At 40.5% G+C, this 22722-nt stretch overlaps 1 protein-coding gene across 3 annotated transcripts; it reads right to left on the bottom strand.

The window, feature by feature from the left end:
* Positions 1-1059: 1059 nt before the first annotated feature.
* phf24 (PHD finger protein 24) lies at positions 1060-18598 on the bottom strand. Of its 3 annotated transcripts, none has more exons than XM_070925169.1 (8): positions 18176-18598; positions 15876-16061; positions 10471-10549; positions 9395-9597; positions 8211-8377; positions 4963-4995; positions 2633-2710; positions 1060-1156 (listed from the first exon to the last, which is right to left on the bottom strand). In XM_070925169.1, exons 1-8 carry the CDS (start codon positions 18596-18598, stop codon positions 1060-1062), a joined length of 1266 nt encoding a protein of 421 aa, XP_070781270.1. The 3 variants fall into 3 exon arrangements, with proteins under 3 accessions (XP_070781270.1, XP_070781269.1, XP_070781271.1); XM_070925168.1 differs by having other exon boundaries at positions 4963-5008; positions 8212-8377; XM_070925170.1 differs by lacking the exon at positions 4963-4995.
* Positions 18599-22722: the final 4124 nt, after the last annotated feature.

Raw genomic sequence — 22722 nt, 5'->3', positions numbered from 1 at the left:
ATGTCACACAGTAGTCCTTCTACATGTCATTCCCAAAGTGCAAATAATGACACTAGAACAGGAGGGCAGATGTTTCCACCTTGTCAATGTGCAGCTCTGAGCACAACAGGAACAAAATGCACTACAGCATATGGCAGTATATACATGTCACTTACTGGGTTAGCTTTCGTGAAGGCTCACTTCACATCCTTTTTCACAGTTAACACTTGAGAAGAACATAGACTCTTGGATGAGAATGTGGAAAACAGAGGATATATCAGAGGATACAGGAATAAATACAGCATTTTTAATGCATAATAATAATTTATACTGGTATGAATAGCAGTTATCATATAATATCATGTACGCGGATAGCTTTCATTCCTGTTTGGTATATGTTCTGATAGTGGCAGCTGCAGGGTTAATCTCCTCCCAGAAGCCTATCCACTTGTCAAACAGTACCAGTAATGAATTTGCATGTGCCTCTGTGTAGTGTGATTAACAATTTTGATGGCGAATAACACAATCCCATTACAGTAGCATGGAACTATTATTAGGACATGATGAGGCCCAAAGGAATGAATACTTGAAAGAGTAACAGCATGTCACGCTAATGTACCCGCATGGAGGGGTGTGTTATGTAGCTGGAGGGCTGTAGAGTGTGGTATTTGTCTTTTAATAAAGAGTGTGAGCATCCTAGTTGTTGTCTGATTGCGTGCACGATCTCTACACTCAAAGGTTTCAGAAATATCACTAACTGATTAGTGGTGAGTGGGTGGCTGTCTTCCGGCGTAAAGTTTGGGGAGTTGGGACCTGTGACAGCGGCTGTCACTTGCGTTGTCAGTGTGTCAGTCGGCGTGTGTGTTGTCAAGTGTTGTGGGGTTGAGGTGACGCAGAGGAGGAGAGATTCTGTCGATGGCTTGATCCGCTGTCTCTCAGCGCTTCATCCAGTTCGCTCAGTTTCCTTCGTCATGTCATCGTGCCATCCCGTCTATCTTCCTCCGCTCATCTGTGGACTATAGGGTACACCCTCTACTTTTCTCTCCCTCTCTCCCCTGGGGTGCAGTGGAGGGTCCTGGACTATAGAGGCAGACGGATGTGCATGGCAGAACTATTGGGCCGCGCAGCCAAAATATAGATGGCACTCTCCTTTAAAAAGTCTGCCCAGGTCACTGGCCTGTTGAAAGAAGAAAATAATTAAAGTTTGCAATAATTTCTCTGTCTGAATGTCTGTCTGAAATTGGGGGTATGGATGAGGATGAGGCTATTGTTTGTTTAACTACTTAATAGTTTCTATATTTTTTTATAGTCAACAAATACCATGAAAAGACCAAAACCAACAATGAATTGAATCTACTAAGCCTGATATATTTGTTTGTCTATGCCGTAAAGTTTCATTGTTGTTCAAAAACATTAAAAACATATCAGTGAGCCACACTGTTGCACTCGGTGACATGTTCCTTCATTACAATGAACATGGGGACTGCAGTTTGTTTTCAGGCAATTCTACACAAAACATCCTGGAGCCACGAATTGTAGTGTGCCAAATGTATATTTATCCACCGCTGAAAATGGTTCCCAACAAATGCATTGTTTACTTATGGTTTAGAAATATTTGCTAAAAACAACAGTGCCCAGCTGTTTTAAGAAATGATGAAGGCCTTTTAAAAAATGAAAGTACATATATGTGACCCACTTTTGAAAATGAATGTCTTCATTGGAACAAATGGCCCATTCAACATGGTATGGAAGTACTGATAGACCGACTAACACAACACACACAAAACTGTTTTGATCTTTTCATGGATTTCTTTTAAAATATATAGAATAATACGAGCCTGACCACACTCAAAAATTAATTCTGATCTTTATTTTTGGGTCATAAGTGTCTCGTCACTAAATATGTAGACATACAGCGCATTATCCCACACAGCATACACCACTTAACAATACAATACAGTAACCATGCAGTGCAAATGATTCGGTAATATTATAGTGAGTATCTGGCCTCTGTTCCGCTGTGATTTGCCTCATGCTGCTTTGAAAATTCAGTTATAAAAACAGTGTTTGTCAAACCTCTGCCTAAGCATGTTCTGCTAATTAGTATTCAACTCAATAAGACTCTCTTGTGTAGCTCTCTTTGTAATTGTGGTTCCCTGCAGTCGCTGCCAGAAGTGCTGGTGCATTAGCTGAAATTATTGCACAATTTTGTAATGTGGCATGAAGATATGTCTCAAAAGGCATGATGTGTCAAAGAAGATTTGTCTTCATTATCTGTTAGAAAGTGAGTTTGAGATCATTTGCTGGTGCAGCGAAGCCTGAAGCAGGAAGGTTGACACCGTCCATGCTGCCTTCTAGGTTGCACTGTCTCACTCAAAATGAATCCCACTGTTGCTGCCCACGAAATAGTTACTATTACTAGACTACTGCGGGGGTCACGACATCCATATGTAGGCTGGTCCAGTGGGAAAAGTCTAGGCTTATTCTAACAGGGCCAACAAAGTTAACGTAAATGTCACTGCTGAGGGGCGTGTGCAGGCCTGTAAAGCCTGCACAAAGGCTATTATATTGTAAGGTGTTTCTAAAAATAATTTTGTCCACCTGACTCTTACACACACAGTCGCACACTCACTTAAAATATAAGTGGACAAACCTGCTTTCATCAGTCTTGCTCCTCTCACTGCCAGAGCTGGCTGGACTGCTCTCACATATGGGGCCAACATGACTTATGCTGCACCACCAAAGGACAAAGAATAAAAAAAGAATGTGTTAGATAGTAGGCTACAACAGCGGTCAATGAAAAGACAAGACATTTCCAGTTCCTATAAAAAAGGAAAATGCACCTTAAATTACTTCACCATTCCATTCACCTACCTACTGGGTTATGATTACATTTTCTAACCTACATCTGTAATTAATACATTCAAATAAAATTCACTGGGATGGAATAGACAAGGCAGACAAGCCACCATCACTGCAGTGGCACCTCAATTGTAAACCAGCCAAACACTGTAATGTATGAGGGATTTCACTTTCTAAGTGCTTTTGCCAAGAAATATGTCCAGGAGATCATGTAGAACCTGTTATATGTTGAAAATATAGTCAGCAAGTTGTATATAAATAAAGGTTACAATCTACAAAATGTTGTAGATGTGTCTGTTCTGGACTGTGCTGTTATCAGCCAACAATAGTAACCCTAACAAAAGTAAAAGCCACAAGCTTCTCTCTCAAATCCTTATATTTCGGTCGCATTCTGAGCAGCATGCCAAGAAGGGATGGACCAGGAACTTAAATAGTCTCTTACGTTTCCAGTCCAAAAGTTACCTGTTTTTATTTAATGGTGTATTTCTTCTGATTACAATGCAAGAAATCACAGTGTTTGGTGATTTAAATCACAAGATGGCAGGTCATTCCTGCTGGGTTTTATGCAATTATCTACTCCACACAGTCACTTTCATTTCCAGATTATGGAGAGGTAACTTAATGTTATTCTTCATAACCTGTTTCTGTCACAGAGTCACACTAGTGTTTCAAAACTGAACAACTTCCTGTCTGACTGTCAGCTGTGATTAACCCAAACATCTCTGCATCATCTTTCACTGTCAGTGTGAATGTATTCAGTTCCACTCTGCCACTGCAATAATGACGGCGGCGCTTGAGAGCGTAACACATAAATCAGCCACCAGATTCGTCTATAGGCCAAAAAGGTATCATTGTTTCAAGTCTCAATAAGCACTGAGACTCATCTCACATCATTTTAATCATCAGTTGACGTTTTGATTATTTTTTTATGTAGAATTGATCTGTTCAGATTACTTGTGTTGTCCACCAACAGTCTAAAACTCAAAGACAATCATCTCCCTATGTCATAAATAAGAGAAAAGCATTGATGATTGATTGATTGATTGATTGGTTTACGTGATTAATTGATTATCAAAATGTTATGGTGGTAAATCATCAATCAACTCATTTCAGAGCTACTCTTGATGCTCTGTTTTCCACCTCGGGAAAATAATTGCTGAAGATGCTGACTTTACAGTCCAAAATCTGTGGGTTAGCGCAATGTCAATTCTGACAAAAGAAAATCTTTACTCAAGGTCGACTTACTAGCTTTTCTGGTGCTTTCTACCACATCCCACAGTGTCTTACTCAGCACACAGAGTTTGCTCAGTTTGAGCTAATAGAAAGCTATTGGGTTAAACTAAAAGGTTTCTTGTTGAAACTACTGTTTCCGAAGTCAACAAATAACTGTCTGGTTGGATTTTCTTTTTGATGCCAAATCAAATAGGTTACATAAAAATATGGAGTAAGACCAGAAGCCCAAATGACTGTCTTTCACACCTACATGAGTCATGAGTTTTTGATCTTTCAGAGTCAGAGTCAGAAGCTCTTCTGATTAACCTTCTGACTGACGGCTCCTTGAAACACTCCTTTTCACTCTCACACTGTAGCTTGGTAATGTCTATAATCCAGCAATCAAAGGGAGAAGAGTTTTCTGGCTTATTTGATATTTGCTTTTCAATGAGCATGAATGAGGTTGCCTTTTAGTTTTGTGTGTGGACCTGATGTGCACAGTGCGTACTCACACCCTTTTGATCCACAGTGTCCTCTTACATTGATAAGTGAGGCTTTTAAAGGGAAGCTCCCCCAAAGAGAACAAAAGGCTTTCTTTTGATCCCTATAATTAGAGGCCAGCCTGGATCTTATCCACGCCGCAGCATAACAAGGCCTAATCACGTGAAGGGCTCGCATTCTGCTCATTAAACTTCATTTAAGGATGCATGGGTCTTTGATTGCTGTATGCTCGGAAAGAGTTCCAGTTCGGAGTTAAGAGGGTTCTATCTTTCTGTAGAGCGAGGGTTCAATTATGAACCAAATCTAAATCGTGGGGTGGTCTGAGAAATACTTGAGGATTGCAGAGGGCTCGAGGGTGTTGAAGTGAGGAAAAAGGAGACAAGCCATGCAGTGCTGAGTCACACTCACCCACAATTCATAGGAGAGCAGAGTCCCATGAGTCTGTGGGGAATGCCGCATGTTGAATGGGTGAGAGGGATGGAATGGTACAGCACAGCAGATTTGACAGCACAAGAGGTTATAAGCAGTAACACATGCACACGCATACAACACATAGTACACACACCACAGTGGGGAAAAGTACTTGTACTTTCCATTTAATGCTACTTCATACTTGTAAGGGAAACATTATATAATTTACTTCACTACATTTATTTGTAGTTGCAAATACAAAACATATGGTGGGTCTATAAAATATGACACCTTTATATAGATCTAACTATCCACCAGTATTTAAGTAGTTATAATTGACCACCTGTAACGCTAAAGTGCTGCTTACAGGTGGAGCATTCTGCATAATGAGTACTTTTAATTTTGATATACCCTTAATGCAGGACTTTTACTTGTAATGGAGCACTTCTACATTGTGGTATTGCTACTTTAGCACAAGTAAAGGATCTGAACACTTTTTCAACCACTGACACACACACACAATGTCACACAAACACACAGTGAGTTCAAATAAAAGTCACCTCATCAGAGTCAATCAGAGCTTATTGTCCTTTCATTATTACTCTGATGAGGTCTGTCTGTGAGTATAAAACTGACAAAGAAGCAGTGATTTTTTTTTGTTGTTGTAAAAATATCCCATGTTTGGTGCAATATTGAGTGTGATTCCTTAATGCATTTTCTGCCATAAATAATATGAACCATCAAGGATAGACAACAAGAGATGGACACCATAAAACAACAGCTGTACAATGCAATCCAGTACAATAATCATCCAGTAAAGACCGATTTTTTTGAAGGTTATGATGTTCGACTTTTGTTAAGACTTTGTCAGAGAGGTATTGATTCAACTGCGTGGTCATTTTTCAAGGCTGTACTTTGTGGTGGAGTTGCACCGGATTGCGTTATATTGTGAAATGTTTCTAATATTTTGTCTCTCCTTTGATCCAGTATCAACAAAAAAAAGCTTCTCAAGTTCACTAGTATTTGTTGCAGGGTTGTTGTATTGGATTGCCCTATACTGTACACATGTTCAAGCTCTTGTGTCCACACCCTGTAGCCGTTTCAGGCGACGAACCTTAATTGATGTCAGCCAAACAAAGCGCAAAACAGCTCTGTACTGAGTCTGCCTTCGAGAGTCTTCAAAAGACACAGTTCAAGTGAGTTCCAAGCAAAAGCAACCAGCTTCATCTATCTAATACGTGCCAATGTATTAATAGCAGGAATTCAGTCATACTCAGCATCAAACTGGGAGAGAACTAAGCGCCTGCTAACAACATGAGCTGCAGCAGAGAATACATTATCGAATAAAACTTTAGTGGCGTTAATATGAGAGGAGGAACTGGCTGAATTTACTTTTCAATTTGTACTTGTTTAGACATGATTTAAATGCTTGACTTGAGAGAAGCAGAAAAAAACCATTTCATTGCTCATCACAAGTCCCTTTGCTATTTCTTTATCAGTGTGTCGCAATGGTGTGAGCATTTATTGCATTCTGCTCTGGTCAAAAACAATGCCTTTGGATTCTTCAGCGATTTGTTTCAGCTGAAAGCCCCTCTGCAGCAAGACAGAGAAACAACATTGTTATGCCTGTCTGGTCTTGTTACAGAGCACATTGGCTGGTCAATACATTTTCAGTGTCATCGCAATGACAGGGAGGAAAACAAAACGTCCAACTCAGTGTGGAGATGGCCCAAAAGGTTCAAAAGTGTGGTGGGTTTGTGCTGCGTGACCTTGGGGGAAGTTTTAGTCAAAGCAGATACATGAAGGGTCGTAGCTGTGGCTTTTGATTTGGCACACTAGCCAGAGGTCATGTTCAATAATAAATACTAACACCAGTGCAAAAACTGCAGAGGGACCACTCTGAGCTTTCTGTTAGATCATGTCATGTATAAATCGTGTTGAAAGTATAATTTGGGGAGATTTTGGGGGTATTTTTTTGTTGTTTACTTTTTTGATCCATGAATATTATCTTCCCTTTCATTAGCATAAAAGTGATGCTATGCAAGTCATGTAATCAACAAATGGTGCAGTCGTACAAGTATGCCTGTATTAACTTTTATTTTCCTCCTACATCTCTAAAGCCAACATAAGCTTTGCTGTTTTGCATACAAAGTCCTTCTGTTGACAACTTTAACAGCTGTAGCAACTGAGCCCTGCAACCTTGTTTTGAGTTCCCTTATTATAAATGATTCATGCAGATGTAGATGAGATTTACTTTATTGTGGTGAAATTACAGAAGCTACTGTACGGGTGCCTCATTGACACACAGTACACGTTCATTACCCTCTTCATCAGAGGTCAGAGCAGATTGGTGAAATACAATTGGTTAATAAGTTCATATCATCATCTTTTAAGTCATGTTGTCCACCTGATACATACATAAGTCCAATATTCACCCTCTGTTATTTCTATTTTTGGTCTGTACAAACTCCTGAGGGAATTATGTGGCTCTTTAGCTGCTATGTTCACTGGCTTGTTGCTAACAGTGTCTGTCTGCTGTTTGGTGCTGAGCAGGTAGCATTCAGTGGCTTTTTAGAGCTTTTTCTCTGAAAACAGCTGCCTTATGACGCTATCAGAGCTGTGAGAGTGAACCAAAACAGTAGCTGCGTGCCGGACAGCTAAACAATGAGCTGAAACTCACTTTAATGCTCCGTAAAGCCGTGGGGAGCTGCAGGTGCAGGTGATGATTCTCTGTAGGTTCATCACATTGTCACTGTGACATAGTTTTCACATGGTCATTTGATACATTGTTATTATAAGCTTTAAAACTGCTTTAAACACATGATGCTTTACTGTTAAAAAAAGGTAGACGGTAGATATATTTATATCAAATTTTATCATTTGGTATATTCGGTAAGTGAAGCGGTGTGTCATCTGCAAAGCAACGAAAATCTTGCTGTGGATTTTGTCGACCAGAGGAAGCATATATAATGAGAACTTGTTATCTTGCTTCCAGTCTTCTTTCCCACTGTCTCTATTCCCTAAGCAGCCAAACCTTTTTTTTTCCTGTGCCAGCTGCAGTTTGCATACAGATGAAATCCTGAGTCCCCAAACTCCTGCCAGACTTGTACATAGACATGCGCCTTTTATCTCGGATTAGACATGGAATACTTTTGTTTTATTTCTAGGTTAGAATTTTACTGAGTACTCTTGGGCATAGAACTGGGCATTGACTGGATTTACCGACTCTTCTTTGGCTTGCTCACCTCACATTGCAAGACTGCGAGTCTTTGTTGAGCTTGTGGAACCATGACTGCTGGGCCTGGCGGCATTCTGCTCTTGAGATCACGCCGTCTTTATCCAGACCCAGACCCAGGAACACTGACCGTGCGTTGTCTCTCTCCTTGGCTGTCAACAGACGCACCAGTGAGTTCTATGAAAAATAAAATCCAAACAGTGTTTGACATTAGGTTATGCTTGCATCTACTCCTTTAAATCATTCATAGTAATTCAATTCCTATGCTTTTTCTGATTGTTGTAATTGAGGGGCCTGGAAAAGGTATTTTTAGGGCCGATTTCTTTGACCTTAATCATTCTCAATCACATTAGCACTGTCTGACATAATCTGCAAGCACTGCTTTACCCCATGCTACCCCAGAGTCACACACAGTCCACAAATTGCGACTTTAATCTCCACAGCCAAAAACACTGCACAATATTTAAAAGTTATGTGTTGATAAAGTGACAATAAAAATGAGTAATTCAGGCAGGTGGCCTTTCTATCAAACTAACCTCAACATAATGTACTCTTTGATCCATGTGCCTGCATTCTCTACAAGGCTGATTAAAGAGTATTTTGGCTGACGAGAGAGAGGTATATTTTTGCCAGACACTCGCACACCAACAGCCAACAAGGCTTGAAGATAATTTTTTCTCAATTCGTAAAGAGGTAAGTAGGTAAAGACAGCAACAGTGAGGCTATAACTAAAGGGCTCTGACCTGGGGGTCATTAGTGTAACCGCCACAAACAACAACAACCAAAACAAACGTCTCTCTCATGATTTGAGAGCATCTTTTTCTCCTGAATTCAAAACTCCTTGCTCAGCCTTGTGAACCTCTTCCTGTTTAGTTTGATGTTGCCTAGCAACACCAACACCAGGAATTGTATTTAATGGTGATTAAAACAGAAAAGCAAGATTAATATTTTAAATTTGATTACATATGGCTTTGCCTCGAATGGTTCTTAGCCTCCTATAGTACCTTTACAGTGCCCAACAGCACCTAAAACACACATTTCTTCCTAGTTTACTCTTGCTATATTGCAATACAGGTCACAGTTTCAAGGCATCACCAGTGAAGAGGAAATTTGGATGCTGTAGCAAGATCAGGGAGTGTATGAACTGTTTTACCATTATGTTTGTGAGTAAGTATTTTCATTCTAATACTTTACCTCTGTGCGAAACTTCCTCAAAACTACCAGAGACTCAAAGTAGAGAAAGTCCGACCATTCGATGTGACCCTTCTTCTCAGGATCCAGAGCTGCAAACTGGGCCAGGACTTCCTCCTCTTGCTCATCAGTCAGGTCCTTATCAAACTGCTGCTTGGATGCAAAGTGGCGGTACTGCAGCAGCTCATCTGACACCAGGCATGACTCTACAGCGGCAAGGAACAATTAATCACATCAGACCTAATTAGTCACCAAGCAGTCTTACAGATATAATTAACTTATGGTGACTCATACTTTACAAAGGCAAGACCACCTCCCACTGACTGCCCCCCCCCCCCCCCCTACCCATCCAAGCCACGGAATAATACCACACATCTGGAAGTAGATAAGAGTGAGGGTGATAAATCGGACTGAGCAATCCAATAAAAAGTTCAAGGAAACAAAACAGTGTATGCAGTAGACCTCTTAGTGAGATGCAAACTTTTCAGACTAATGTTCACCAATGAGCTTCATTTTTTACCTCTGCTAAATTTGGACTGAAAGTGCACCAGATGGTAGAAGAAGGCAGGTGCTCACGAAAAGGGGCACGAAAAGTCTCTTTCACAAACCTTCTCTTTCAAGACATATGGTTGGGATGGAAAATATACAAAACCAAGGAGTGCACTTTTCTTTTCGTGCATTCATCTAATATTTTATTATCATGTATGTTGGTCAGGCAAAAGAGGCGATACTGGTATATACGCAGCAAGTGGTGTTGTTGTTGGACCCTTTCTTTTCTTTTAAAATTGTGATTATTACAATTCCCTCTTGTTTTGAATTTGACATGTCTTTTATGTTTTGTGAAGAAAATACAAACTAATTAGGTCTATGGAAATATAATGGCATGGTAGTGCTTTGAGCTAAATGCTAATGTCAGCACGCTAACATGCTCAAAATGATGATGCTAACATGCTGATGTTTAGGAGGTATAATGTTCATCATGTTTATCATCATAGTTTAGCAGGTTAGCATGCTAACATTCACTTGTTTCTGCCACACATTAACAAAATGTATTTCCTAACCTGGATTCAGTGCCTCACCTGGGATGATCTTGCACTGCTTGAAGGTCTCCATAAGGCTGTACATCTCTTCCTCTGTTAGGAGCAGATTCAAATTATCCTGCAGAAAAGAGTGAGGCAGAGAATTATACTAACACTAAAAAAGTGATGCGCAATTTCTTCAAGGGGTCAAGTCAGGGGGTACATTACTTGATGTTTAACAAGTGAGTGTGCTCTAATTACATGAGTCTGTCCCAGATGGGCCTCCTGCAATTAACCACAAGCATACAAAATATTGGATTATGAGTCCATTCCGGCTACAATTGTGTTTCCCAGGTGATTCACATGATGTGCTGTTCTATCTCACACTTGCTTCATTCATTAGTAAAAGAAAGCCAGGAAGAGTGGAGATTTCCAGTTCATTTCAATAAGGCCTTAAAAAAAACTTTTAATTGCATGAATATGCCATGGGCTTTGCTAGTACATGCTAGTGCGTGTTTTTAATTCAATGCAGGTGTCTAAGACTAGAGTACACTCATCCTACTTTAATTGCAAAGGGAGCAGTTTAATTAAGTGTGAGCATCTGCTTACTTAAAATACACAAAATCCAGATTTCAATTATATATGTAAGTATATCAAAATGTTATGTGGCTTAAAAATAACAAATTGGGTATTTAATCAGAGTTATGGAAAATGAAAGACATGTCTGATGTAAAGATGTGTGTAATATATACATTTCTTCCCAGCCCGGTGTAAACATCAGCAAATTCACAGGCAAAGGGAAATCACAGGAGACACTGATTTGAATATTTATATTTGTATAATATTTGCACATTATTTAACAGATAAGTGGCTTAATGAAACTTTAACAATCCCTTTGGGATTATTGAAGTAAATCAATTCCAGTTTGTTTACATAGTCCTTCATCACCGTTGCAATCTGTCAGGGCTTCATAACATTATGAAATCTAAATGGAAATGCACCACCACCCACCCTTAGAATAATAAATTAAAAAAACACCCTCAAGCCCAGCAAATAACAGCAAAATCAAATAGGGATTTGTAATATGAATGTGGGAGATGGATAATAAGCAGATGTGTCAATGTCAACCAACAATTCTTAGAAATGCTGAAGTATTATCTATTATTATAGCACTAAGAAGATGTTTAAAGAATATTCCAAGACAACTGTTCACACATCATACTTGCCTGCATTTCCCGAATATCTACAACAGAGATTGGTGGGTACAATGTAATCATGACCAATGGTAATAATGAACCAAAATATGACACTAACGCCAAATTCTGGAATTTCCATTCAAGTATGGAATAAATAAGATGCAGAAAAGTTTGATTCACCCTCATACAAACAAGGCCACGTGGCCTCATTATATCAGCCACTGGGAGCTGAACATGTGCGGCAACAAGCTGTGTAATGTCCTCCTGCATTTCTTCAACCTGTCATCAAGATCACAGTAACTGCCAACACTTTGCTACCCCACTGTCTGCAGCATTTACAGATCAAGTGTATGTGTATGTATGTATTCATGTATTTATTTGCACTGCCTTGAATACTAACCAGTCCTCACTGTTAACGTCTGGGTGCTGCAAGTAGGTGGTTGTGCTAAACTTACTTAATGTTTTGAAGCGCCCTAATAGATGCAGGATTCTCACTCATATGATTTTCCTTCCCTTCCATCTGTCCACTCACTCATTCAGGATTAACCTTCATATATTCCCTGCAAGCAGCCATACCAAGGTCAAGGAAATCTAAAAATGAAACTCTGAACCAGGATAATAGACTGCAATACTCCAAGAAAGTGTCTGGGACCCTGCGTCCTCCAAAACGTTGATATATATCATTTTAACAGAGTGAAACTACTAGTATGAAGTGTCCAAGCTGAGTGAGAGCTATGGCCACACAGGGCCGTTGGTGTCACGCAGAAAAAACCCTCCATGCTTTCTTCGGCCAGTCCAGAACAAAATATGGTATGCGAAACAGAGCTGTGGCACCATAGGTGACAATGTCTTCAAATCTATTGTGTATCACCAAGTTAAATGTATCCTGCTGCCATTATTGTTGGCAATAATATGATTGAAACATCTATGTGTATCTCTTCTCTCATGCACAGTGTGTTACATCAGATATTAAGCTCGGAATGCAGCAGATCACTTTCAGCCACTGGTTGATTGTAGCGCCTTCAGTTCCAGTTCAGCTTCCAGAGTGAAATTAAACGTCATGTTTGTCTTTTGAGCACTTCAGGTAGTAAGTTGAGATGACTTGTAAGTAATTCACCTCCAATGATATAAATATGTGTGTTTTATTATCATTATATTACACTGCTCAGTGTGCTGCAGCTTATTAATCACAGATTAAACTAAAATTCCCACAGGAATTCATAAACTATCTATTTGTCTGTATGTGTATGTCATTCTAAAAGTGAGATGAGAATCAACAAAGACCAAAAACATGATAATGCTGCCGTCCCTTTGTTTGTTCTGTTTTTGTGCATCTCTTATCTGCAGCGTTATTATGCTCATCAAGCGTCACCCCGAGTAATATGAACTGTCTGCAAAAACAATGAAACTGGTCATCTGCTATGGATGCTATAATTATATTGTTATGTCAAAAATTAGCAAGCTTAAAAGTGATTTAAGGGTTTATGCAACACCTAATGACAGCATTTGGTTCTCTGAAACAGAAAAGGCCCCTGGGGGAGAAAATATAATAATAACCACACATTCTAATCTTATTCTGGCAGCTTGCATAGATAGTTATTTCAGAAAAACTGAAAGACTGTTCAGAAAAATGACAGCATTGATTGCGTGTTCAAAACAGCTTTAAATAACCCAAGTTAAGACTCACTGCAGAGCAGTAAGTAATATATATTCTTCTTAAAAAACATGTGAAAATGTAGCACATCTCAAATTTCCAGGTCAAGAAGCACAACATACTCACATTTCACTTGTTTATTTGGCTCACATCACGATAGAAAAACACTTACATTGTTGAAGTGCAACCTCCTTTTCCAATATATTCTCCTTATTGATTTTAAAGCTGCAAAAATCAATACTCTAAGTGAGCAATGAATCGGATGACTGTGTCATGTGAAAGGTGACAACTACTAGAGTATGCCATAAAATTAGAGAATTAGCACCCAACCCTGCAGTTCCACTCCTCAGTCACTTTTAGCTCATTGTTTTTTCAAATTCTCATTAAGCTTGTTTCCATCTGCAGCAGAAGCAGATGTTTTCAGTGGAAACGCTCCGATAAATATGTATACTAGCTTCCCAGAAATCATCTTGCAGCTAAACTGTGAAAGTTGATGAGACGAACCAAAACTAAAAAAAGATTATTGGGCGTACATTCATCATGGTGGATTATCTTCCTCCATGTCATTTACACAGCCAGTATGTCTGCTATATTGAATGCACTCTTCAACAGGGACTCCTCAACTTTGACTGACCACAGGATATTAGCTCTTAGGAGCCTCACGCACTAGCACCAAGCATAAAAAAGCAGTCAGGGTTCATGAACCCTTCCTGTGTCTGATTGGCTGCCATTGAGCCATACATGCAGCAGTCTGCTTTGAAGGCTGACTATAAATCCACTTTCAAGGAACCTCAGTCCATCTGCCAGCCGCAGTCTCCAGTGCCTGTGTGTGAAATTAAATGTCAGATGCGACAGAAGGGGGGATTTGTAACAGCTGACTGACATGTGCTGACAAAAATGTTGGTTTCTTTAGCTATGAGGACTGGAAATTCACAGTTTAAATAAAACATTCCTCTCTCTCTCTCTCTCTCTCTCTCTCTGTCTGTCTCACTGAATAGTCTCCTTCCACTCACATTCCTCACACACTGAAGGAGTCAGCCAAAGACAGAGGACCTTTCAGTGTGCCCTCTCAGATTGTGTGAAAACATCCAGCTCTAAGCGCAACTTTGGCAGGTGATTTCACTTCACAGGGCTGGCGAAAGACAGCGAAGCCCCCACTCCACTCTGAAGGGTCCTCCAGCAAAAGCACTCTTCAGCTGTTTATGCTTGAATTAAAACAGCCTCGAACAGGGATGATCACTAAAGAGGCATCAGCTTTGGCAGTGGCCTTGAATTCCCGATGAGAAGCTGGGCGTTTGTTTTATTGTTTTATGAAACGCTGTTGAATTTGTTTCAGCATTACAGTTGTGCAGTACAATAGCTGCTGTCACGCATGGAACATGTGCGGCAACTCAACAATAACAATTGCCTCCTAGAAAGCCTCGTCAAAGAGCTCACTGTCCTCATTTCACCAGTGCTGAGAAACATACAATACTTTCGTTAGCCTACATAATGGGCTATATCATATTGTTGCCTCTAGCCCACCCTTGATACATGACTTTCCACAAACACTGGAACATGCACACAGCGTATGCCAGCCAGTCACCTGTCACAACAAGGTGATCCATGTTTTTTTCATTTTAATTTTATTTTTGAAATATAACATATAATCAACAGTGTCTTAACAAGCTGCAGCAAGTGAAATGCACTCAGCCGTAGCTAATTACTGTGGCTTACTCACTATCACTGACACTGAAAGGAGCCATCATTGGCAATACTAGCTCCACCTGTGCTTTCCCTGCCATGACATTTCAAAATGTCTGCATGAAAACAGGCTGTTGGCTGCAGGGTCAACATGCTCTCTACACGTCCACGTCTGCACTTTCATGCTTGGCCAAAGGTGGTTTGAATTTGTTGAAGAAGAAACACCTCTCTGTATCATTACTAATATGTCGACACATTGTCGGAATCTCCCAGTGAAACTTTTACACACATCATGTCATAGTTTTAACGCTTAAAATCTCTGAATCTGGACCTCCAGGACTGTGGGCTGTGACCCAGCACAGTCACTCTGTGAACGTTAGCTCAAGCAGCTGCAGTAAAGAGCTGTCGATATCACTTAACAGCAGTTTGTCATTATGAGTATAACTGGCTAGCTAGCCTTCATCAATAAATATAATGCCACTTTGGAATGTCCTATCTGTAGGACCATCTTAGCATTCTTAAAGTGAGTTGACGGCATACACTTTTTTCTCTGTGGCATTCAGATGCCCCAAGAAGCCGAATCATGATGCTAAATGTTTTCATGGATTCACACAAGAAGATGCTGTATTTATACAAATTAACAGGGTAAAGTAAAATAAGGTCTGCTGCTGATCTTGGATACATGTGGCCGCAAATGCTCCCAGCAAGGTAGTCGTCTCATTGTCTTGAGTGGGAAACAGAATGAAATGGTGACAAAAAAAATAAATAATCCTCCATAATTCTTTAATAACCCACAGGCCAATGGAACAAATGTTAATGCTGAAACCTACATGGCTTATTTTCTGGTATAATGTCCATGCATCTGCATTTATGCAAACTGCACTTTTGTGGTCCAGCAAGTGATGGTGGCAGTGAGCTGTGCAGAGACTTACACAATAGTAGCAGCTCCAGCCAGTAACAGTGTGGGCTGTATCTCTCATCTCCTGCAGGGCCTCGGCGCGCAGGTAGCCCAGCTCCCTCAGGCAGCCATCGTGGAACACCCGGGTGCAGATCCTGCAGGGGTACAGGTCGTCGGCCGTCCACACTTCACACACATCGCACATCTCATCACTCGGTGGCTGACGTAAGAAAACACAGCGGGTCAGTCAGGTTAAAAGATTTCTGTTGCAGACTTGATCAGTCATCTTAATTAGGCAGACTTGAGGATTACACACACACACACACACACACACACACACACACACACACAAACAATCACTGCTTTATCTCCTGTCTATCAAAGCTCTGAATAACAGGAGGAAAGATTAGGCGTCAGTCCATCAGTGGTAGGAGTGTGGCTTGATGGTGGTGCGGGTATTGTGTAATGTTTAGTAGTTTGTGTTGTGTTACATAATTAAGACAGCATCACCTTTGACATGAGGACTGATATCTGTGCCTTTGTCTATTGTGTTCATTGTCTGTCTTTCTCCAACATCCCTGTAGACTCCATTTACAGCCAGGATACCCTCAGCTGTCAAGCCAGGGAAAATGACTGCAGAATGCTTGACTGGTTAACCCCACAAAGACATTGTCAGTTTTCCATACTTGCTGTTTTTTCTTTTATCTCTATTTCAGTGCCACAGCACCGGCTTCAGGGCTGTAGACACATAACAGATGAGACCTTGTCAAATTTCCTCCGTCACAGCTTATCTTATAGTTACAGTATGACCCACCTCTTGTGACCTGATGACTCCATTTACATCAACAAAGCTTTCCACATCATTGTCCCTGTCAAAATGGGATTGAGGCTTTCAACTGGGACTATAACGGGTGGAGAAAGCCATCAGCTTCTAAGATGCAGCAATTTATCTAAAAATCAAGACTAACAATTAAAGGCTTCAATTTTCATTACGCCACACAGTACTAAATGTGTTTTGGGTGTAACAAACAGCATGCTGACTTAAGCTGCTCCTAAACTCAGTTTGACATAGAAAGAATGAATTCTTGTCCTAAAGACTGTACTGGTCAATAAGATCCAGAGGATTCATCCGCTTGGGAGCATGATTGTGCTCAGCAATTTTCTTTGCAGTGTGTTGCCTGTTGATGTGTGAGGTGTCTTGCGTGCACAGTTGACATGTTGGCCTGAGGGTAGTGCTAGTGTAAAGCTCACTGCATGTCAAAAGAGGAAAAGATATTAAGATGGGCTATAGAAAAATAAGAATGTAATAAAATCCATTAAATAAATAGACCACTCAACTCAACACAGGATAATGTAAGGATTTCAGGTTTGTTTGTTTTAATATCAAGATGGGGAACATCCAATTTTTAACATCAACACACTGACGTAAGACCTTTTTGTAAAAGATGACTTCATGACTCACGTTTTAACCGTCGTCTTCCTGCAACAACTCACATCTTGTGAGATTTCAGAGCGAGACTCCTGTTTCTGGTTAAACAAAAAGGATCTTACTTTTTTAACAAAAAGGTCTATCTCTGCAGAGGTCCTTTCCATAATGTTGTCAGACACTTCATATAACAACAATCTGAGCCTGAAAAACAAGCACTTTTAGTGGTCGTACTTTTGATGGACTGTTTTGCGGCTGCCGTCTGAGGAGATCTACTGGGCCAATTCCAAACCTTTTTGTACCTGTAACATGTAGAAATAGTGCCCAGGTTTAAAAATATCGGAATTACCCTTTAAAGTGCAGCATCGGCAGAACAGCAAGTTGCCAGGCAATGTTTACTCTTTGCAAACTAGAAAAACCTGATGGTGTCAGTGCTCCTGTGAACTCCATCCCCTGTTAGTCAGCGTCACCCTGGATATGGTCACCTCTCTGAGCCAGCCAAAGCAGGCCGCCCACAAGATGCACGCTGTGAAGAGCTCTTGCGCACAACAACAACACATCTCACAGCCAGTGTGGAAATAAAAAACCTTGCAAAAAAACTACTTCAAACTCATATTTTCTCACCTTCAACAAGGATGTTTAGATAAAGCTTAAGAGTCCCTTTACAGCCGGGCTGAGCTGCTTTATCATAATGCCTAACTTGAGGGAGGAATAGAGATAATATGCTGCTGTTGCCATGGAAATTCTTTGACATCTCTCAGACATCTCTTTAATCCTAGGACTTGGGGATTTATATTTATACATATATATTTATATATTTCTGATTCAAATAACGCCCTGGTCATGAATTCTCAATGACACATACTAAGATCACAAGCCACCGCTCTATTTAGGCCATTATTTAATACCTGCTCTTTCTTTTCCAGCTCCACCTCTACAGGCTGGTCATCATCGGCTTCCCTTTTGGGTCGCACAAACGCTGGCGGCGTGAGCTGATGGCTCTTGTCAAGATCTTCAGGCTCCACTCCTTTCCCATCCCGTAACCTCGACCAAGCTTCTTGGTTGATCTTGCACTCATCCCTGGCTGGTGCTGAGGCCTGCTGGGAGGTCGACGGACCTGCGCCATTGTCCGTTTCCTCTCGCTCTGCCTCCTCTGTGTTCTTCTCGTCAGGACTGGCTGACAGTTTGGCGGGGCCTTCACATTCCTCCACGTCTTCTTCTGCCTGTTTGGCCGGGGCAGGACGGTCCTTAATGCCCGCCTGGAAGGCAGACACAACAGCGTTGCATTTCTGCACCTTCTCCACCTGCTTCTTTGACATGAGCACTCCCATGGCTGAAGACAGACGGAGAGAGAAAGAAACAAGAGAACAGTTACACAAGTACGCCGCATTTACAATTTCTCATAAACCTGACTTACAACAGCACAGTTATTATCCAAGATTAAAGCCTCTGCAAACTTGGTTTGAAATGTTAAGCATTTCAACAAATCGTTAAATAGTCATGACTAAATGAGGCAACAATAATAGTGAAATTATTAAGGCATTAATAGATAAACTCTCAAAACATCAGCTAGTCCGCTTCATCAGGACTGTGCAGGTGTGGTTTGATAAGATTTGATTGACAGTGCTGGCAACATAAGCAAAACATTGACTGTGAGTGACTTACTAACCTTGTATTCTAGACCAATACATATACATTGCCTCTCCTATAGTATATGTCAATGAATGCATGTACAGCACATACAAACATGAACCTCTTTAAACGTACGTAGCACAGACGGTAAACTAACTGAAGGTTGTTTTTCTCGTAATAAGGACAAGGTGAGAAGGACAAGCTGCAGTCAAAACACAGAGATGAGATCATCAACCTATGAAAATATTCACTGTCTTCGCACATTATATCTTAGTGTCCTCCTCTGTCTTTACTCACTGGACAGCTCGGTCCCTTTCAAACATCCAAAATCCCTGTCTATCAGCAACAATGTCCCTGAACTCCTCTCCGTACTGATAAACCCTGCCCATCTGCTCCTGTTCCCTCACACCTGAAGGCTCACTGCTGGTACTTCATAACAACAGTTCAATCTGCATGAAGGTGAGGATATTGACTGAGATTAGGTTTTTGTTTGCATGATTCAAGTGGCAAATATAAAAAGGTGCAAACCTACTAAAGTAGGTCCCACAATTGTGCTATGAATTGTGGGAAAAACACTGCATTGCATATATTTATATACACCAGGTATGAGATTTCAAATCCCAAACAAGACCTTAGGGCCCCTGCAATGGTGTCATGATGTTTGAGACAACATTCTCACACAAATGTTCTTTTTCATATGTGAGGAAGGGATATTGTACATATCGATGCCAAAATCTATACTTTGCTCTAATGTGTCTGTGGCTCTCCACAACTCATCATCTGGGTGCCAATAAATAACCGCTCATCAAATTTATGAGACTTCCAATGTTTAACAGTAAGACTGCCAAACATAAATCGTTCAGATTTGTGAAGGTCTGGAAGGTCATGTATCCCCATCATCTTGACATATGGATAAGGGATGAAGGTTTTGAGATCTCTGAGATCTCTGCCTTCATCCTAATACAATGTAGGTGAATTACATTTTTTTGAAAGACCAGCAATGTGTCTTTCCACTAACAATGTCCCACTTTTTTTTTGGAAGACCTCACAGAGAAGAGTTTTCATTGGAACTACTTTCTACTGAAGAAACAGTCTCTATGAAAACTGGTGACCATCGACAAATTGTCAGTGCTTCAAGCAGCAAAGACGAGACACCATTCACCTCCAGAGGCCATAGAATCAACCCTTTACAGATTGTCAAACACACAGGGAATCAAACAAAGATGGAAAGTGTCCAACATTTCGATAAGCATGTTTTTTCATTTTACACAAATCTTTTTCCAGAAATGCTTCACACTCATAAATGCTCGAGGGAGCGCTCGATTTTATGCTGAGTGAGGTGTTTCCCATCCTATTTCTCCAACCAAAATGTCTTAAATTGGTCTTCACGCTGGTGTGACCTTCCTCCCAAAGGTCACCCTCTTCAACCTGTGGGCCAGCAAGAAACGTCACCTGTTTTCGGACTGCTAAATTAACTTCCATAATAATGATGGCAGATTTCGGCTCAGAGATTCAGAGAATCCAAAGAGAGATCACCTTTGATGTGTGTGCATACAAAATGTGTGCTTCTTTTTAATGGTCCCACAGTAGAATACTCATCAATCACAGCAACCTGCAGAGTTCAGCCAGCCGTGGATATCTGACATCACTTCTCTTCAGCTCCCACTGTTCACCTAATTAAGCTGACTCGAGGTAAGATAAGGTAAGATCAACTTTATTGATCTCCGAGGAGCAAAATTAACTCCGCTCTTCCTATAGGTTTTCAATTAGTTTTTGCAGGTTATTAAAGCGAACACTTTTAGACTGCTGAGCAAGTCAAGACAATTTAGTTTTGACAATGTTACTTGTATCGGTATTGTTGTATTTTGGCAATAAAAGAGTGAGGCCTATCAATTTGCAGCATATAGATGTAATAATCTATTTATTATGAGACTCTTTTCTTTTGCCATTGTGCTGGAATCTGTAAAAACTGCCAACTCCTGCATTTCTAAGGAACTCCCAATCAAATTTGTTCAAGGGATTGCATAATTCCTAAACACATTAAGTGAAATCATACTCTGTACATTGTGGTACACTATGCAGCAAAGTTAGAAAAAAAAAAAGATGCAGAAACTGACTTAGTTCTTATTTCCACTTAAGTGAGACACAACCGTGAATTCCATTATTGAAAAACGGCGCCTGTCGTGGATTCAAGTTGATTACATGGTACTTATGGGACATGTGTTTTTGCACTCAAATGCAATCCCATCCATCCACGCTCCACATAAGTGCTTGTGTGAAATTCAATCGCATTTATCTGAAGCGAAATGGGAGTCACTCTCGCTTCCTCCCCAGGTTAAGACTCTAATAGCCTGCCAGGCCTTATGTTCTTTTTAGGCTGCTGGTGGACTTCATAGACTGTAGAAGATGCAACACGCTGCACTGTCTCTGGTTTCATACATTTAGATGATCCATAGGAAAACACCAAGAGATACAAATTTTGAAATGACATGTCATCACAGTTTAAACAAATCAAAATGAAACGCTCTATGATTTCTTCTAGTTTGATTTCCTTTCATGCAGACAAATCAGAGGCAGAGTGAATATATATTTTTGGCTGGGGAGGTCAAAGGTAAAGTCAGCTGGAGCAAAGCACTGCATCAGGTAGGGATTTATTAACTGTGTCCCATCAGACTAATTTTAACTATGTTTTGGGTATGTCGTATGTGCACACTGGAAAAATGACAAAATGAAGTACACTCCAAAATGTCAACATGCAAACTAAAATCACTCAGGTGTGTTGTTGATGGATTGTATTGCTCTGCAGTGTAAAATGAGAATGGAAGAGGTGCTTGGAGTTGGACAAAAAGTGAATAATTAGCAGATGATGGTGAAATGTCTTCAGTTACAGGTCAGAAAATCCAAAAATGAAATTGAAAAAAGAATTATTGCAAGATTTATGCATACTAACTGCTAAGTCTTGCTCTGTGGAAAAATTGGGACACACTGATTGTCTTCCTCAAGGACAACCACTTCATTTGAAAGGTCAGTCTTCCTAGTAACAACGCCCTCCTGCAGTCTAATAAATGACAGCAACATGATGTGAATATACAACGATAAAAATTCACATATGCAGGCCTGTGGAATACTGGCTAGGCTGTTCTCCTAACTGCAGGAATGACAATCAGCTCAGTAGGTTGTCTTTTAACACAGATGAGCGCTGAAAGGTTCTGTTCCATTATTGTAATGCAGGAGTAGTTTGGATTGGATGACAAGGAAAGTTGTCATAATGTCAATTTACAATAAGTTAAGACTTTAGCCAAAATGTATCTATCTCCAGTAGTATCTCTTTCCAATCTGCCAAATGCACATTGTTCGGGTGGTGATGGGGATTGACAAAGGTCCCTGGCTGAAATCGAACCAGGAACGCCGTGGTAATTGTACATGGTATGTACTGTATCTTATCCTCCCAACAAACAATCTTGAGCAAAAACATATTTATATGTATTATATACTGTATGACCACATCCTCGACAGACCAGTGTTGTACGGCATTGCACTGTAAACACCGGTGATGTGCATGGGGATCACAATACAGGATGGCACAGTGATCATTATAGGGACTTAATTATCCACTGAAGTGACCTTCCCATTCTGGCTCAGAGCAGCGCTGGCACAGGCATTAGGCAGCACAGCGACGGTCTTTAGATGCCAGAGATGCCTGCGAGGACCAGCTTGTAAACTGCCTCTTTCACATGAACCCAAGGAAAAAGGCAAGTTTGAAAGCCTTTGCATGCTTGAAGGCAAGGCTTAAAATAATCGCGTGGTTGATATATTGGTTAAA

The sequence above is a fragment of the Enoplosus armatus genome, chromosome 18, assembly GCF_043641665.1.
Source record: "Enoplosus armatus isolate fEnoArm2 chromosome 18, fEnoArm2.hap1, whole genome shotgun sequence".
NCBI lineage: Eukaryota > Metazoa > Chordata > Actinopteri > Centrarchiformes > Enoplosidae > Enoplosus > Enoplosus armatus.
Note: the sequence above shows the minus strand (reverse complement) of the source record. Positions and strands in the feature narration are given on the sequence as shown.

What these genes read in the sequence shown, in the direction of transcription:
- phf24 (XM_070925168.1), bottom strand. Translation starts at nt 18,598, where the DNA reads ATGGGAGTGCTCATGTCAAAGAAGCAGGTGGAGAAGGTGCAGAAATGC. An exon ending in GCAGTGCAAGATCATCCCAG is followed by an intron (nt 9,598 to 10,470) that starts GTGAGGCACTGA and finishes TTGCCGCTGTAG; the next exon opens with AGTCATGCCTGGTGTCAGAT. An exon ending in TGAGGAAGTTTCGCACAGAG is followed by an intron (nt 8,378 to 9,394) that starts GTAAAGTATTAG and finishes TATTTTTCATAG; the next exon opens with AACTCACTGGTGCGTCTGTT.